Source organism: Rhea americana, unplaced genomic scaffold, assembly GCF_003343005.1.
Source record: "Rhea americana isolate MKP2758 unplaced genomic scaffold, rheAme1 scaffold_67, whole genome shotgun sequence".
NCBI lineage: Eukaryota > Metazoa > Chordata > Aves > Rheiformes > Rheidae > Rhea > Rhea americana.
In genome coordinates this window covers 2,776,632-2,795,217 of record NW_028186834.1, presented here as the reverse complement: position 1 = coordinate 2,795,217, position 18,586 = coordinate 2,776,632, and the positions used below count along the sequence as shown (strand labels likewise).

The 18,586-nt window shown below is 37.9% G+C and overlaps 1 protein-coding gene across 1 annotated transcript in view; it reads right to left on the bottom strand.

The window, feature by feature from the left end:
* Nucleotides 1–700: 700 nt before the first annotated feature.
* Nucleotides 701–18,586, bottom strand: part of NCKAP5 (NCK associated protein 5) — a 350,376-nt gene continuing 332,490 nt past the window's right edge. The window contains exon 19 of the mRNA XM_085320938.1: nucleotides 701–2,248. Within this exon, the coding sequence (XP_085177064.1) occupies nucleotides 1,970–2,248 (279 nt within the window). The 3' untranslated portion in view covers nucleotides 701–1,969. The remainder of the gene's footprint in view (nucleotides 2,249–18,586) is intronic.

Sequence of the window (18,586 nt, the reverse complement as noted above, 5' to 3'; positions counted from 1 at the left end):
CGAGGCGGTGGCGGCCGTTAGGCGGCGGGGGCGGGGCAGGCTGAGCCGTTGGCAGCCGTTAACTGCGGGAGGCGTTAGCGGCGGGAGCCGTGAGGAGCTCGGCGTCGCCGTCAGTGAGGCGCGGCAAGCAGGTGGCGCCTGTCAGGGCCGAGGAGGCGGGAGTGGCCGGGCGGCCGCAGCCAGCGCTGTGGTCCTCTGTGAGGCGGCACTTTCCAGTCTGTTTTAACCCAGCCTGCGAGGGTGACTCGCCTGCTTCGGAAACCCACCTTTTTCCAATACCTTGCCTGCAAATAAAGAATGCGAATTAAGCGTAGGTTGCTACTAAAGTCGCAAATTCATCTATCTGCACATCTTTTGAAACAGATGATTTGAAAGGCAGATAGGTTGCTCATGGTCTTGTATGCATATGGCATCAGATAGCTCATACCCTTCCTCGCCACAATCTCTCTAGGCACTTGTTTGGCAGTACTTACCAGAAACATCTTAATCAACTATTTGTTTAAGTTAGTAAGTTCAAAAGTTCCAGTAAGATTTACTGCAGTGTGCAACAGTAGTCCCATATAAAAAAAAACTCTCTTTAAACACAGATTTTTAAGAAGAGTTTTATTTAAGAAAGATGTTTTGATGGAAATGCCTTAAGTCAAAAAAGACAATGCAAGTTTACGGCAGAAATTACTTTAAAAAGTAACAAATTGCACAAAATATTAACACTGATCATACAATATCATTTCAAAGATTAACAGGCATGTGCTAAGAAACTGTAGAGTCTAGAAATATCCCAAATATATCTAGTTTACAGATTGCTGTACAAAAAGCAGTTATAAATACTTCACAACTAGAAAAAATACACAGAACCTTTGAAATAGACTTTCCCTTACATATAAACAGTCTTTGTAGAAAAACAAACAAACAATACACACCAATCCCCCTGCTCCTAGGTATGTTTGAACTAGTACGGGTTAGCACCAAAATCCTTTTTAAGCATCTTACAAAGAGGAGTTGAGTTTCGATTTTTTTTTAGGGTTTACAGTAAGAAAGACCAAACTGGGGACTACAAAAGTGTAACACCATATGCTACATTCAGAAATTCATATGAAATGATTATGGAAGAGGTGGAAGTAGATAAGCTGTGTTGCAGCCAGAATTAAAGGCCAGTTTGTGTAGTTCTCATTCATGTATGAGCAGTGATTTACTTTGACCTGATCTTTCAAACAGTTATGCACATGATTTATGAAGTCAATTCAAATGCATATGTACTAGCGGGATCAGGCCTTCTAACCTGCTCATTTTCTCACTGTGCCAAAAGTCAAAAACCTTTTTAAATAAGACACCTGTTGAGAAATGGTTATAACTAAAATGCATACCTCCCTAGAGAACATACATGAAATTGCACTAAAAATAATCAATAAAACACATTTTGTAAAAGGGAGACCAAGAAAGTTTATTACAGAAAATTTGGCAGGCTCAGGTTTATAGTAACGCAGTGTTTCTACATACAGTTTTAAGACTAGAACAATTATAAATCTTTCTTTTTAAAATCTACTAACTTTTGTTAATATTAACATCAATTCCTTTAAGTTAGTAATCTGCCATTACAGGAGCATAGCACCAATTTAAAATTTATTGCTGTCATTTATCCCTACAAATATATTTTTCCAAAATATTTACATCTATACAAATATTCGTAAAAGTGCAAAATTAAGACATTTTTGTGGAACAGCTTGTTCTGTTCAATTTTCAGTCTCATGCATTATGATGAATGCAATCTTGCCTTTCTTATTGCTGTGTCATGACAAAAAAAAAAAAAAAAAAAAAAGAAAAAGAAAAAGAAAAAAAAAGGAATACCCTGCTGTGAATACAAGGATTTAGAGTGAGAATTTTCAACAACTGTCTCTTCTCCCCCCCTCTTCACTTTCCACTTTCTTTCAGCTTCTTAAGTGCTCCATTCACAGCCCACTGGAAGGTGTCTTTATACATCATTAGAGCCTTGGCTGGCACAAGAGGAGAAGCTATCATATAAAGAATCACTCAAGGATTCTAAATTGTCTACATCGTGCCTATCTGAGTTATTTAAGGAAGCCTCTTCTTTCTTTCCATTTTCTTCCTTTCGTCCTTCAACCTTGTTCAGACAGTTCTTCTCTTTTTCTAATAAAAGCACGTTATTGCTGTTAAATTTATTGAGAGACTCCAGGGAAATTTCAGATAATCTATTCTGAGAATCTTCTGTTTCTTCAGTTTGCTTCGATATCTGAAATAAGGGAGGAAAATATTAGAAACATATTTCTTACAAAAAAGTTACCTACTATATATTGTTAATTACTGTCTTTCAAAGTTCACAGGGTTCAAGGAAATAGACTGTTAGATGCTTCAACCTCTGTTATAATTAAATGGAATAATAATGTCCCTTTTAAGGCAAAACATATTTTTAATGATTCTGCTGAGACAAATAAGACCCCATTTGCAAAACCATTAAAGCCATCAACATTTTAAGTAGCAGATCCTGGAATCTGTATGTGCAACCTATCTTCAGCAGCTTCACAGTAATTTACATCTTCTCCTTTAGGAAATACTTTTTTGGGTATGTTTAAATGGGTCTATCAATAGGGTTTGCAGTCTGCCCCCACCCCCCCCAAAAAAGGTGCAATGGACATGTTCAGAGGACAAAGCATCATTTTCCATAAGTTACAGATACAAGTGAAACTTGCTAGAACATAACCTCACATTTTGCATGTGTAAGCCTATTGATTTCCATGAACCCAAACCCTCTCTATTAGAAAAGAAAGCAACAAGACAGGAAATTACACTGGACTGGTCTGATCCACATAGGCCAGAATCAATCAGATACTGGCGAGATTTACTTTAGGAAGTGGTGTAATTCTGTTGGAACACTGGACAATGTATTAACACATTATATTAAAAACGCACAGTAGGATTATACAAGAGTAATTTTATCCCTTTGTTAGCTATTGGTCTTTTCAATCAAAGATCTGACCAAGGTGTAGTTGCTTAGGGAGAAGTTCAATAAAAACAACCAGCCTTTCATATATACTAAAGAAAAAAAAAAGTGTAACTTCTGTTACAGATAATACTATCACAGAAATGTGAGATAACATTCAGCATTTTATAGGACTCTCAGGGAAGATGCAGGACTTTCAAAATACACTATCAGAGTACAAGCCATTCCTTATTTTTGTTACTACTATTAGGTAGCAAGGACTGAATTAGTAAATTACTGTCAATCTATTAAGTTACTATCTTGGTTTAGATAGAAAATGAAATGTTTTTTAAAGCTCACTAAAGATACAGCATGACCAGACTGACGATGTGAGTCATTAAATATACGGCTGTAAAACGTTATTAAAAATTGTGGAAAAATTCAAGTTTCCAAGAAGTCAAATTTTGTGCCTGCTGTCCTGCTAATCCTTGGAAATCTTGGTCAAGAGGAAGACATATTATTACATACCATAATGGCTTGTTTTTATGGCTAGTTAGATAAAAATGGAAATGCCTATCTAATGATTGTTTATGTTGTCGTCTTGTCATATTTAATAAGCTAACAGTGTCTGGTTTAGGCTAGTACTTGCATCAAACATTTCAGATAAACTTAAGTGAAGCAGTAAGAGATGTTAGCCTTAGTAAATCGAACTCTTCTGTTTGACTCATTACTTAATGTACCATCCAAAACAGTTCCAGAGGATGTTACRTTAGATGCTGATTTTAGATGAGAGTTAAAACTAAGCTCTTTAATATCTGAATAACAGTATTTTCTGAAGTAAAGAAACAAAACTCTTGGTAATAGGGACAAGTATGTGTTTAGGACACTTGAATAGAAATTCTCTACAATTTCAGCTTTAACAGTTCTTTTCGCCCTCATTTAACATATGATATATTATTACTGAAACAGAACTGTTGCTTCACTTCTGTGCAGGCCAGATGAGAAAATTCTCAGACATAGCATCAATAAAATACATACTAGCATTTTTTAACCCTTCGGAATACTAAACCTAAAATACTCTATCCTACGAATGACTAAATGATTTTTCTTTGTAAATGTTTTTCCCACTTCACAGCTTTTTTTTTTTTTGGATAAATTGAATTTGTCTGCCTAGCACAGACTTGGGACTGCAAGAAGTCGATACAGATGTTAGTAAAGTCTGAGATAAAACTCTTACTGATTCAAATGGAGGCCAATTTCAACTCTGGTACAAAAAGCCAGGGAGACCTGTGGTGTTTCCTGCATAGAGCATTCCAGGTGAAGTATGAAAATAAGAGTAGAACCTCTGGCTGGCTGAAGGATAGATTTACATCACAAGATAGACTGGCATGAACTCACCAGTATACTCTACATGTATGTAGTATCAGCAGTTTATTGTATCTGCAATCTGGACTAAAATCCTATTTTAATCACATTCTAGTTTGTCATTTAATATAGGACTAACAGGTAATAAAATATACTAGAACAACTGCAGGGAGCAAAACTATTCATTAAAAATGTTAATTAAAGCCATTGAACCACGGGAAGTGAAGCCCATCAGCAAAACCCACTGGCAAAAGATAATACAGAGTAGTGAATGGTATGATAAACAATCATAAGTTTGATGCATGTGACTGTTACTAGGATATAACACCAACTATTTTGCATCCAGAATCAAAGGAAAAAGTAATATCAGAAGTTGGTGTAGCAATGTTTACTATTAAAATAGAGACAATATTTGTATTCAGAAATAAGTTATGGATATTTTAGAACACACAGTTACCCTTGTTAGATACGTCTTAATGCCCACAAAAATCATTTTGTCAAAGCTATTCTATCTTTTCTTTTTTTTTAAACCATTACTGTAATAGTATGCAAGACAAATGTATCATGTAATAATGCTCATCTGATCTGGCAACTAATACCTTGTTTTTTTCACGCAATATTGGTATAATCAGCTATCTGGTTATGACATATGGTTTCATACATAGTATTATTCCAGCAGCTAGGGCCAAATATTGTTAATTTTATAATCAGAGACCTGGGTCATTTAGACTGGATTTTGAGTAGAAAATATTAATATGTTAGAAATGTATTAAGATATCAGGCATGTTCAATAAGAATGATCTTTTCTYGCAATTTCATTAGCAGTACAGCTGCACTTAAATAATCTGTTAAATTACACCATATTTGGAATAAAAGATCACATAATGCTACTTGTAAATAGAAAGTCCTTGAAACATGGAAGTAAACTCATTCACATCCTGAACCCCAAAAGCAAAAATAAATTTTAAGCATAAATATTAGTATGAGAAGCTCCATAATCAACAAATCATTCTGTTTTCCAGAGTAACAAAACAAGGTACATTCCTAGAGGTGAAAGGCCATTGATAATATTTTTAAACTTGGCATCTCAGAAAGTTACCTCCTGTTCTTTAATGATCTTTTCTCTAGTTAGTAAAGATAAAATTTGGAAAAATTTACCAATGAGTATTTAGATCCATCCTTATTTAGGTTTCTTAGTTTTCGTGACAGTCACAACAGCTGTTGCATGCATAAGAAGATAAAAACAAAGCAACTATTTTTAGAATTTGTTGATAACTTGTATAAGTAGGTGGTTAAATTCTACMTTTAGTTTTATTCATTTTCATCTGTTACTGACTTCATAAACAGAGACACAGAGGTAACAAAGAACAGAGGTTAGGCCAGAGATGTTAGTTTGGTGYATTTTAAAGTAATTAGTTTGCTAATGCATTTTAGTGTCGCACTAATGTGAATGAGTGGCTTTTCCTGYGGATAGGAACATTTGGCAGCAGGTAGATGCATATTGTATCCTAGAGAACTGGGTGAGATTTGGTATTAGSCTGCGGAACACCTAACCTCTAGGTCACTGCTTCCAATCAAGTCTTTTCCATGTTAGTAGTGACCAAAAGCCCATTACTCTCAGGAGCTTTTCTGACTGATGGTTGTGTAAGTCTCGTCAGTGGCTAGACTTTCTGCATAATGAACAGGTCATCTTACCCCCCAATGAAATGAAAAGCACTCAGTGATTGTGTTCAGTGTTGCTGGAAGAGCTAAGATGGGAAGAACAGTATGTTACTGCTCTCAGACGTGATTCTTCTGAGAAACAATACTTAAAGCCAGTTCAGCCTGAAGATGTTGACTTTGCTGCTGACTAGTCTGCACTTGCTCTGTGAATAACTAACCAGGCTGTCTGTTGCATTAAGGGTGGTCACTTACTTGTCTTTGCAACTACTGGCTTCATGGCGAAGATAAAAGGATACCGTCACTGACCTTGGCATAAACCAAAATCAGCTCTGGGCAGAGAGGAGATGTGACTTTCACAGTGCCTTTGTAGAACCATTGGGCCATCATCCTAGAGCAGATCAGTTTATAGCTTATTTTACTTAACTATATTTTCCATATAGCAAATCCGTAAGCTAACTGTGCTCTGAACAAGTGTTACTCGTGTATACTACCCCATATTTATAGCCTCTGGGTAGCGGGAGCATTAGTTGTTCTAGTCAGTGTAAGCAGAGCTTCCCACCACTGTGGAGTTTCTTAGCTGGTCAGTATGGGAGGCTTTATACGACCTGAGAGCAGTGACTAGTTGTCAGAAGAGGACAGACTAGCTGACATAATACAGACATTCATTAGGAGTCACATCACATCAAAATAAACTGATGAGTCATGAATTAGAATACTGTTTCCTTGTTGGCATCATCCTAAAGGGAATAACTAAAACCCATTAGTGATATAATAAAATCTGGCATGTCACTTCAAGCACAGCAAATTTGGAAAACAAAGTTAGCCTGCAGTTACACTGTTATATTATAAATAGGTGCTACTTCTACATTTACATCACATTAGATTTTTTTTTTAGCTTTAAAATGAGAGGCTGCATGTGGGTAGAATGCATTTCCTGTGCTGTATGATCACGGACTAGTCACAGTTGTAGCCCTTCTGAATGGCACAAAGACTTTGCAGGTTTTATGAAAAGGAACAGGGAAGGGTGGAGTAGTTATAGGTACAACAGACTCAGAGCTGGCATGCTGAAGGAGTTCAACAGCAAGCCCATTTCWTGTATATGGTAATGTGCAGAAGCTCTGACTGCCTGGAAGCCAGGCTGTGCTTATAGGGCATGCCAGAGCTGAGAATTAGCAATGAACCTTCCTGCAGGATAAATGTATTTTTCAGCTGTCTAAGTTTAGTTAACCAGCAGTTTAAGGGGCTCGGAATCAGTTACACACAAGAATAAAATGAACTTTATTTATGTCTCTGATGCACAGGGCAATTTAGTTTTTAGATTAATACAAAAGCAAAAAGGGCATTGCTTCAAGTGAAGTATAACTGCGAAACATTATTGGGTAAAAACAACTAAATTGCTATGAGAATTAAATATAGATCAACCAAGTCAATACTTAATTGTATAACTCAAGGTCTTTCATTTCAGATCTGATCTCTAATAGGAGGTACACAGTATGCTCACTATTTTGGGGGTTATTGTTTAAAACTTTATTGTGAAGGAAAAACAATTTCTAGATTTTTATCTCTTTTAAAATTCTGTACCATACTTCGCCTGTGCATGTTCAAGGTAATCTTGACCCCACRGAGCTACTGTTTACCAATTTAGATTCAGGCTTTTACTAATTTAGATGTTCTGTAGTCCTGTAACTGCTTTGTATTTATGACACAGTGGGTCTAAGTGGGAAACAGCAGTTGAAGCCATTGCATAGGTTACTCATATGATGTGAAGGACATTCTGAGTATGTTCACAGCTTCTTCTTGTAAAATAGGTGTTTTGAGATACAGAGCAGTATTCTGATCAACAAAATACTGGTGTAATCAGAAATAATTTCCCACTGAATTCAGTGGTGTCACATTAGTGGTTCCCAGATTTTTGTGTTGTATAGACGTGGAAGTGCTCCATTTAGCTTTGAGGCACGCTGTAGTAGCTTTCTTCACACAGCCAGGACAGAACGCAGTGGTAGTCTATCAATAGAAAGTGAACAGTCTCCAGATCTCATTTAAGCAAACTGATGAGAACATTAGGTGGACAAGTGACGCTCCGCAGTGCAAGCAGTGGTACCATCGCATCCAGGAAACTACAAAGGTGCAAGCTGTAACTGCATGACCTCTGCCGTATGGCAGCTGAGCTAAAAATGTAACATTTGAACTTCTTTCGCTTTAAAGCRTAACCTTAAATAATAAATTAAGCCTTGCTCTCCCTTGTATATTGTCAGGAACTTTCATCTATTTTCTGGACTGACAGTACGATAATTTTTGAAATAATGAAWCATTTTTCTTTTTCCTGTTTGAGCAGAATTCCTATGATTATTTTGTTGTAACAGACAATGTCCTCAAAGAAACGCCATCAGATTTTCAAGATAAACAGTAAGTCCCAATTTCTCTTTCCAGAAAAAATTCACTGATATGAAGTATTTGTAAGTTCATTGGTCTGTTCAGCAGTTCATGAGAAAATAGTACAAACACAGGTACATAACATCCATATACGACATCACGGGGAATGTAGCAATGAAAAAAAAAAACAAAACTTGCCAACAGTATTTAGGAATATAACAATCTACAAAAGAAGAGCAGTTTTGATGGTCCTGAATTGTAAGTCAATTACTGTAAAGGAAATAAAGTTTATTAGCATGAATTGTGTATGATTCATAACTGCAGATCTGGACAAAATAGCTACTGCTTAATGAGCAGCTGGCTGAGGAGTTGAGACTTATATTGTCTGTGGCTTGAATCCTTGTGTGGTTTGCAAGATAAAAGATATTTTTAGTGAATTGAGCCTTATGCTTTTAAAAATGACAGTTTTCATAAAAGGATGAGATGACTATGTGCATGCACTTGACTAATGCCAAAAAAAAMCCATCTTCACTATTTAGCACAGCATGATTGCTTTGTTGATATGACAGACTCTGACCAACTCTCTTGAACCTTACCATAATTTAATAAACCAGGAATTTCAAGTCCCAATTTCCAAGTCAGGCAAATCTAACTTTGTACTCTCTGCTCAGTTATGAACTATCACAAGTGTGGGTTGTTTTTTCTTAGTGTCCTGGAATGGCCACTGAGTGCATCCACTATGCCTAGCTTATTAAAACTAAATAAGAAAATATAATTCTAAAAGTGCACTTACATTGGAAAACAGTCACAATGTAATATACAGGTACTCGGTCAAATGTGTTGAGGGGGGTTATTAAGAAGAAAAGCAATTAAACACTGCTACTTTCTCCAGAGGGCAATCAGGGCCTCACACTGTTCACACTGGTGGAATCACCAATTTTGCTTCTCGCAGAGGGACTCTACCGACTAAAAGCAATGCTTACTGCAATCACATGCTCATCACAAACTATTAAGGGAAAAACATCCATGGTGAGAAAGGAGGCCGAAATTCAATTTTTAGAATCTGAGAGGCTGAAAATGAACAAGAAATATATAGGATACACTTTATATTTCAGAGATTTTTTTTTAGCTTTACTCTTGGAGGAAGTTAAGTAACAAAATGGTTCTGATTTTCTAGGATGGGAAAAAATCACAGTAAAAGAAAAATTTGAACTGATAAATAAGGTTGCTGACTTAACCATATAAAGTTCAATACTATTCCTTGACAGAATTGTGTTGAGTGTTATGTTGCCAGTGATAACCTACTGAATGCTAGTGGAAACTATAYATTCCTAAGTAACTTTACTGTTTTGTTCTTCCTCAGATTTTATTTTACATTTAAGTATACTTAGGCTTGCCCTACTGAGGTGTTTTACCTTAATGAAAGCATGGCTGCTTGTTTCAATAAAGTTGGACTTCGTAAAAAGGGGGCTACAATTTTATTATAAATTAGAAGTTTGGATTTTTTTTAATAGGATATTTACTTAGAATTGAATCAAGAAGAGGGAAAAATGCATACTTCAAGAAAGATTTTTGCAATTCAAAAGTGGCTCTTAAAGAGATAAATCCTACTCACATTAGACATTAGCAAGAAAAAAAATCCTCTCAAATCCAGTAAATGCAGGATCGTGCACATACAACGTATAATCTCAGTGACATTTTCAGTAATCAGGGTCATTTTTCTGTATGGCTGAACTACTCTGTGACTCCTGTTCCTGAGTATTAACTGTGTTCTCACTTGTCTTCATCTTCCACCTTTGGCTTTTTTGAACAAGTCTATTTACTTTGGTAATTACAAAGACATTTAGCCTCTCACTCGCTAGTGGTGTCTGAGCTCCTGGCCTGTAATGCCTGTCTGTCAGTCACCCAGCGTACTGATGGAAAATGGAATTGCACTTCAGGACTGTACTGTAAATGGTAATTGGTAGTGTRTAATGACTTTTCACACTAGTAGTCCTCTCTTGGAGTACTGAACTAGATTCTCTTCAGGCTAATACCCAAATGTGAATAGCCAGAGCTGAGCTGATGGGAAAAAGATAGAAGCAGCAGACAGAGAAGGAGCCATTTTAAGCAGCAGCAGCACAAAGCCTTGTGTAGACACAATTCTCCCAGCTATGAAAATCTGCTTGTTGTAGGCACTAAGGTGAACACATTGTCTTCAGGGGCTTCAGCGAGAATCAGTCTCTGCTGGAAGATCTGCACAGGCAGGAAAAGGAGTGTCCCTTCTTAAAGGTTTTAAAGGTGATTCACAGGAGCCATGTAAACAACTGGAGTGAGCTCCACAGCAAACAGTTTTCTCATTTTCACCCTCTGAAGAGACAGCTGGAGACACAGTCTTCCCCGACATATCAGCCCCCRCTGTGGGGCTGCACCCAAATTTGGCTCCTGTGGAGAGCGCCTCCATGTTATTTATACAAGRTGCACAGGTATCACAGTGATACCTCTTGCAGGCTCTCACAAAGCAGAGCTACAGAGGTGAAAATTTTCACATTTGGAAGGAGAATTTACAACGARAATTTCTTCATTCTTGACAAAGTCGGAATTAACAGGCCTACCCCCCCCATCCCCAGCCCAACAAAATCGCTTCTTTTAGGAGCCCAAAATTCTCATTGTCCTTTCCATTMCAGCTTTTAAACAGTTCTCTAAACATCAGGTGTTCTTCCCTCCTAATGAAACTCAACAAAACCCAGCTCTGCCATTTCTTCCCCCCTCCGTGACACACGGCCCCTGGAAGCCACTGAAGAAGCCCACCGGTGCACCCGCTCTCTCAAGAGGGGGATTCAGCCTTCCCCGCTGAGGGATGCGGGGCAGAGCATGCAGCCACGTCACAGGCTGCACTGGCAAGTGCAGGCAAAGAGGCTTCCAGTAAATCTGCAGCAGCCTGAACTATTTGCGTACTGTCTTCTGATCCTGTGCAATGGGACTACAGAAGTTCCTTCGTGATCAGAGAACAGGCATGTACCGTGACTCCAGCTGCCCGCCACCTCTTCAGCTGACATAATGATACGCAGTTTTCAGTACTGATTCAAGCAAAGCATGAATTGCAGCACTGAAACATGTTTAAGTTTGTCCACCATCAAATCATACATAAGAGTACGTTTATTTACATGCATCTATGCAAACTATTCATCTCTGCTGTAGGGCAAAATATTTGGAGGGACAGAAGCACAAAAATCAGAGCAAGAGTTTCAGACAAAGGCTGCAGAACCAAATTAAAGTAAAAGGAGAAATCCTCTCTTGCAATTTTTAGTTTGCTTCATTATACTTAGTCATATCAATAAAGAGCCCATAGTATACATCAGCTAGAAAATAAATGCTAAGAAGGATGTTCCATTTTATGTGGTTTGAATTTGATTAGTGATTAGTCCTGGCGGTTAAACCACATGGGAACAGTAATCAAGGTTTCTCTGCTGCAGTTCTGTAACAACTGCAAAACACTGTTGGCTCATGTCCCATAGTATGATGGGATATTAACCTAAAATCTAATTAATCTATGAATGAATTATGGTTCTAGAAATACACAGTATTATAATCAATTTTAAGTGAGTTCCTAACAGAAGATAAGATGAAGAAAAAGCTGTAAAATTACCGGAGGTTGATAAATTCTGTTTACTATGACTGATGATTTTTAGGGGGGATAATTTTACAATCCATCAAACTTTTGTCAGTTCGAGAATCATGCTGCCAAACGTATGCAGTAAATTAATTTTTAAATTTACATATTTATTAAAAATCTTATTGAAAACAGCAGGAAGTAAGCCCTGTTTGAATAATAAAATAACTTGTTATTCTACTGGAAAGAAAACAAAAAACAAACAACCTTCTATTAAGACCATTTTATAGTAAGGCAGTAATTATAAACTGCTACATGAATTAGTTAACCAGACAATGCATTAAATAGCCAACCAAAAATTAATCAAGAATTTTTTAAAAAAAAGAAACTGCTGGAAAATAATCAAGTAAAAAAAATGCAGTTTAAAAGCTGAGAAATTCATGGCTGATTTTCAGATTTGCTGGAGGACATTTTCCTTAACTCACAGGTCTGTTAGGATGGGAGCCAGATTTCCTGAGAAAGCACAGGGACCTGCAGGTGTCTGTCTACATGGATTCCCCACTAGAGGTGCTGATAAGAAAAGGAGCTTTAGCGATCTATTAGAGCTCTCTGCCACAGGGATGTGCCCAACGCATTGTGCTACTGGCTCAGAAAATCATGTTGCGACTCAAGTCTACGTCTGTTCTCAGAGAACAGAAGTTGGCTGCAAGAATGTGTTAGGCTGCACCCTGGACACYTTCTACTACAAGCCAAACAAGAACCATAGAAACATCTGTAGAAGAAGGGAAAAAGAAGAGGTGACAAAGGAGCAAAGGCATAGTATGTGCTAAGATGCAGCATAACTGGCAAGGAGAGCAAGAACTACTTCCCCWGCATTTATACAAAGAGGGAGGAAAAAGAGTGCCAAAACTAGTGGAACTGGGAAGCCCAGTGGTGTGACCAGGCACTTCAGAGACCAGCTGAGCAGAGTTCCTGGCTGTGTCTRTTTAAAAGACCTCATTTCAGTGTTACCTGTACGTTATACTGCTGCAATGCTTTTCCAATACATCTTTGATGTATTAGTTCCACAGCCTTGATTCCTGTGCAGTCCATATCCCACAGTCATGGCACYGGAGCCAAAAGAGCACCGGAGCCAGGGTTGATATCCTCTTTGTTTTCTTTCCCTGAGTCTTACCTTCGTATTTTTTCAAATTTTGCTTGATCGCTACCACTGCAGGTTCTGCCTGTTCCATACTCTTTAAATGCCTATTTTTTTTTCGAAATTCTGTTTCACATAAACATATAATCCATCAAGCTTGCATCCATCAGAACTGAGAACTGTGCAACTGTAACAATTGTGCTCTCGTGCTCAGCCCTCTCACTTGTCTCATGTTAGAGTGGTGTCAGGGAGCAGGCCTTTCCATTTGATCTATGCAGCTCCTAGTATATGTTTGAATATTAATGTTCGCCTGATACCTGAGAGAATCTGTGTCTTTTGGAGCATCTGACAAAGCTGTCACTTAGTACCAGAAAGCAGCATGCCCGTGTCGGTGGTGACAATACTGAGGATAGAAACAGGCTAAGATTAGATTTAATAATTTAGTTCATGGACTAAAATACATCTTGATGGATAAAAATACAGATTGGAACTAATTTCGTATTTACCAGACAACTCAAGGATACAGTCCTGAGCAGTGACCCATCTAGAGTAAGCCACAAGGAAATAAGAGACAGGACTACAAGAAAGGAATAGGCAATTCATGTCATAAACAAACCCAGACTGTAGATGATATTCTCTTGTCCTAGCTCTAAAGGATGATAAAAGAGAAACATCATTCTGAACAAGCAGAGTAATGCTGGTACTAGGAAAACCACTGCTGGAGATGCTGATGAAGTTCCCACAGCCAGGATATTTATGAGATGTTCAACTTGTCTCCTTATAAAATTCACGAAATAATATGTATTTTGATTACTAAACACATCAAAATTGGTGTGATCTGAAGGAAATTTTAGTTTATTTGTTGTTTCAGTTTTTGTTTGCTTTGTTCTTTAGATACATCTGTTTCAGGTCAAGAGAACCTCTAGACTGCTTAGAGATTCAGCCAGGCCCTGAAAATGCCCCTCAGTTGGATCTGGTAGGAGGCATTAGTGGTTGCAGACCCTTTGTGAGGAACAYTGCCTTGAAAAAAATGGGTGAAAGATGCATGTGCTGGATAGACCCTGGCCTTTCCATCTTTCCCTTCCCTAGATACCAGCAAGGTTCAAGCAAAGCAACTAACTAAAAAGCTGGTTAATGTTTGTGTTGAGTCCATCCAGGTTATAAAAATCCCCCCACGGAATGTAAGACATGATTTTGACAAGGTTGTAGGGCCTTTTCCAGAGAAAGGAAGCAGAGTGAAAATATACTGCGAACCACAATTCTGGGGGTCTGAACCCCTCTATTTGTCTGGGAGAAAATCTTCAGAGGGAATGATCAAATTTGGAACTCAGTGTGAGCAAGCAGCTGCAATCTCCTGTTCCCACTGTAGGTTTCCCTAAAGTGGCAGGATAATGTAGTATTTTATGTATTGATTTTGCTACAATTTGTGCATAAGCACAGAAATGTGTAACTGATGGCTAGCCAGCCACCGGCGTGGATTTGCTGGACGTGTTTTAAAAGATTTATTGGCCTTATCAATACATACATGTTACTGCAGTATTAACACTGTGTAGACACTAGTAATATGGAMCGTTTCTATCCCTAAAGATTATAATATTGTTAATATAACAGGCCACTAGGAGGACTAAAATACAACTGGAATTCATGCATACACACTGTAGAGCTAATATGCACTCATTTTTTTTTTTCAATGATCAAATATGATATAAACAGCAAACTTGAACAAAGATTCAGAATGAAACACAGTTAGGTTTCATAATAAGCTTAGGTTATATTAGCAAACTAATAATTTGAAAAGTTCTGTTGGAGATGAGCAGGCACTGGATGTTCATTAGAATACAAAAAAATCTTTAAAATATTACATTCTTCCATGTTTTAAATCATTCAGGATTCAAATAGTTGTGAGAATTTAAAAACTGTCCCCATGTGCAGACATTGTAATGAGGTCTGTATTGACAGCACACGGCTGAAGTGAGCATAGTTCTGCTCATCCAAAACTCACTGTAGGATGTGGGTATAAATTTGCTTCTGACATTCGGAAGGTGCCTTAGTGAAGGGGCTATGTGTTTGTGGTTAGCATTTGTACTGCAAGATCCTATCCTATGCTTGATGAGAATATTAAGTGATAATGATTATTTGCTCAGCCCTGCTATAGGGCCCTCAAAGATCTCAAAACAAACTGCTAGCAATACTGGATTAAATCCTAAATGTAACTTTATACAAAAATGGGGAATTTAATASTAAGAGAGGCTTAGCTGTTTGGACAGTCAGCAAGAACATTATCCCGGTCTTCACAGTCCTGCACTTTTAACTGCTAAGCTCTTTGTCACGATTTGAATATTTATTTTTTCCTTTGCAGCCAGAAAATTCTCCATGGAGAGACAGAGGCCTGTGTTGTTCTCCTCASTAGAGAGCATCTGAAATGCAGTTCAACACACAGGACCTGGCATCTGAACCAGTACACGTGGCAGTTAATCAACTGCTTTGCACTGACTTCAGTAGACTTTGGATCAGACTCTTAATGCATTAGAGAGATAAATTATTTAACTTACTGAGTTCCCCTAGAAACAAAATATTGAGCTGCAAACAAAGCTAACAAACACCAAATGGGATACCATCTGCTGCAATGAACAGAACATGACCAGTTCCCCCCATGCTTGATATTCTTCCAAAATACAATCTGAAATAGGTTCGTTAAGCTCCCAACTGCCTCACAAAATTGGCTTAGCACAGGTTAGCAAATGCTGATGCCACCAGCAACAGCAGGCCAGACTCTGATATATCAGTTGAATTTGTCTATGATTTTATTTCTATWGGACTGCCCTGAATAAAGGCTCTGRATATCTTTTTGCATGTCTTCTTCAGCTATGGAGAAGTTTCATGGTCTGTATGCTAGGGCTTAGGGACACTGACTAGTTTTTGCTCCTRTGTACATACGGATAACAGTTATTGATATAATGATGTATTCACAAATCCAGATCCTTCTAGCCTTTGGCTGCCAGACTCCATGCCATACATCTCTCCAGGGAACCAAGACACGGAAGCTAAAGAAACCCCATCTCCCACAGGAGTTACTTGCAATCTGGAGTCTGGAGCATTCCCCCCTTGGTATCGCAGTTTTAGGCTGTGGTAGAGAACGAGTGTGTTTCCAAACACTTGCACAGGGACAGAAGGACGTTGCTCAGCTAACTGCAGGGCACGTATCACTAGTGGATGCCATCAACATTAGCTCCCTTTCCACTTAGAAAATATACTAACTGAGCAACCAGGTAGTCTTTACGTAATGGGAGGAAAATATATATGTTTGTCCTGTAGAACAAATCAGGAAGACAAATGCCTTCATACTTAAATTTCCTCAATAGCCAGAGAGTTTGTCTACTATTATCAGCACTACAAGTGATGAAACTGCCATGAGCTAACAGAGCTTCCAAAGACGATTCAGTTTTTATCAGATAAAGAACATCCTACTGCTCTTCACATTACTCAGCTGGTTTAGATGGTGACTGCTGTTCTGCTGCTGCCTCTGTTTTCATCACTGTGCTCCTAATGATGGCACAGTACAGATTCCATTTTTTTTGCCGTCTAATTTATTTACAGAAATGCTGTATTATGAACAAACTCTTTGGTACTACTGCTTGTTTTAGTGGTTATTAGCAACATGAAATGATGTTCAAATAATAATAAAGTCTTTTAAGTCATATAGATGGTATGGTTTTGGCATTTTCTAGTTGTCTACGCTCTAACGATATGGAAAATGCAATAAAGAAATAGGCTTAAAAGTAGGAAGAGTCTTATTATGATATGACATTAACTGTAAGAGTGTAGGAGCAGATTCAACAATACACCATATTTGGCCTTTCTTTCAAGTTATACAAAAATGCTTGCTGAGGTTCCCCTCAYGGAGGTGAAGTGCAAAAGTCGCATRCTACAGATCAAATTCTCCCCCATAAAGGGAGAATATCTAAATCAATTTTTGAACACCTACATAAACATCATGATTTTCACAGGCTTCAGATATGTGAATCTGTCAGAGACATCAGCAAAAGCTGCAAATTTTTAGCACCTTTGAAAACCAGGCAGCTAAAGTGTCCAGACAGGAATTTAGGTACTGCCATTAGGAAATGAAGCTTGAAAACACCRGCCTGTATTTTTCCTGATTAGAGCCTAGGAGTAGGACAGTGCAGGCAGGCTATGCAGGAGAAGGTAAYGCTTGCAGCAGTGCTGATGAACCGTATGCCTTCCGTGTATCCAGTTCCATTCTTCACTTCCAGGCACTGTCTGCAGAGCTCTTGCGTTTCAAGTCCACTTTGTGGACTCTAAGTTACCCAACCTGGTGACTTTGCTGTGGATACAGTGTGTTGGTCAAGTTTAGACACCTCTGTTGTAAGAAATACTGTGCACCGTTATTGCATGGTAAACAATTTTAAAATACTCAGCAATGCAGTTTATTCCTATTTAATTTCTTCATTCCCACCCCCTTCTGACTTTTTCTTCATTTGCCCAAATCCATTTGAGGCCTCGTTTTACAGTATGCTTTACACGTGTTCAGTTTTACAGACAGGATGTGTGCATATGTAACAGGATGTCAGAGAAATCACTGCTAAATGTTTGACTGGCAGTTCTTTAGATAATTCTTCAAATAATCACCTGGGGTTTTATTTACTGAGAATGACATGAGAGTAGTTAAGGGGAATTCTTAAGGCTACAGCGCTTTATCGTATCTAGAAGTTTCAGTGACCTCTATTACCGATCAGGCAAAGAATGGAGTAATCCAGAGGAGAAGGCAGTAATGGGAGCAGAGCTGTTGGGACGTGTCTCAGTGATGGATGGAGGGGAGCTCAGGCTGAGAGGACTCTGATATGTGCCAAGAAAACTCGCTTTAGTCAAAGGTTATTGAAGACATTTAAATTAYATGGCTAAATCTCATAAACTTCCCAAATAATCTGTGTCATTTATTGCTATTAAGTCTGCTAAATCCCATGTTTTTTTCTCCTACCAAATAGAAACGCTGCTTTCCATTAAAATAATACGGATGTAGCATAGGGCCTGGAATTCATGTACCCAGGTCTAAAAATACGGTAAGAAATAAAATGTTTCACTTTGGGACTTACTATAAATTAGTGTTTGGGTTCACAAAAAATATTTAACCAATATTTTTCATCAGGATTTAGACAATCTGGCTGTCATATTGTGTAAGATGCAAAATAACTTTTCATTTAAATAAAAAGTGAATTACTCCGGGATGGAACAAACTAGCTGGTGGAACAAACCATAGCCAACTTCAAGTTAATGTGATTTTTGCAGATATTCAGCATAAACTTTGCTTTCTTTTCTATATGTTGACCAGGATAGTATTTCCTGTGTACTTATATATATTAAAAAAAAGCATGCTCTTAAAAAGAAATCATTTACTAGTACATTTTCAATGTATAGCCACAGTTCCCACTAGCATCAACTGTGTATCTTATTCCTCATGTATTTTGCTGAGAATATAACTCTCATATTAAAAGAACCATCATTT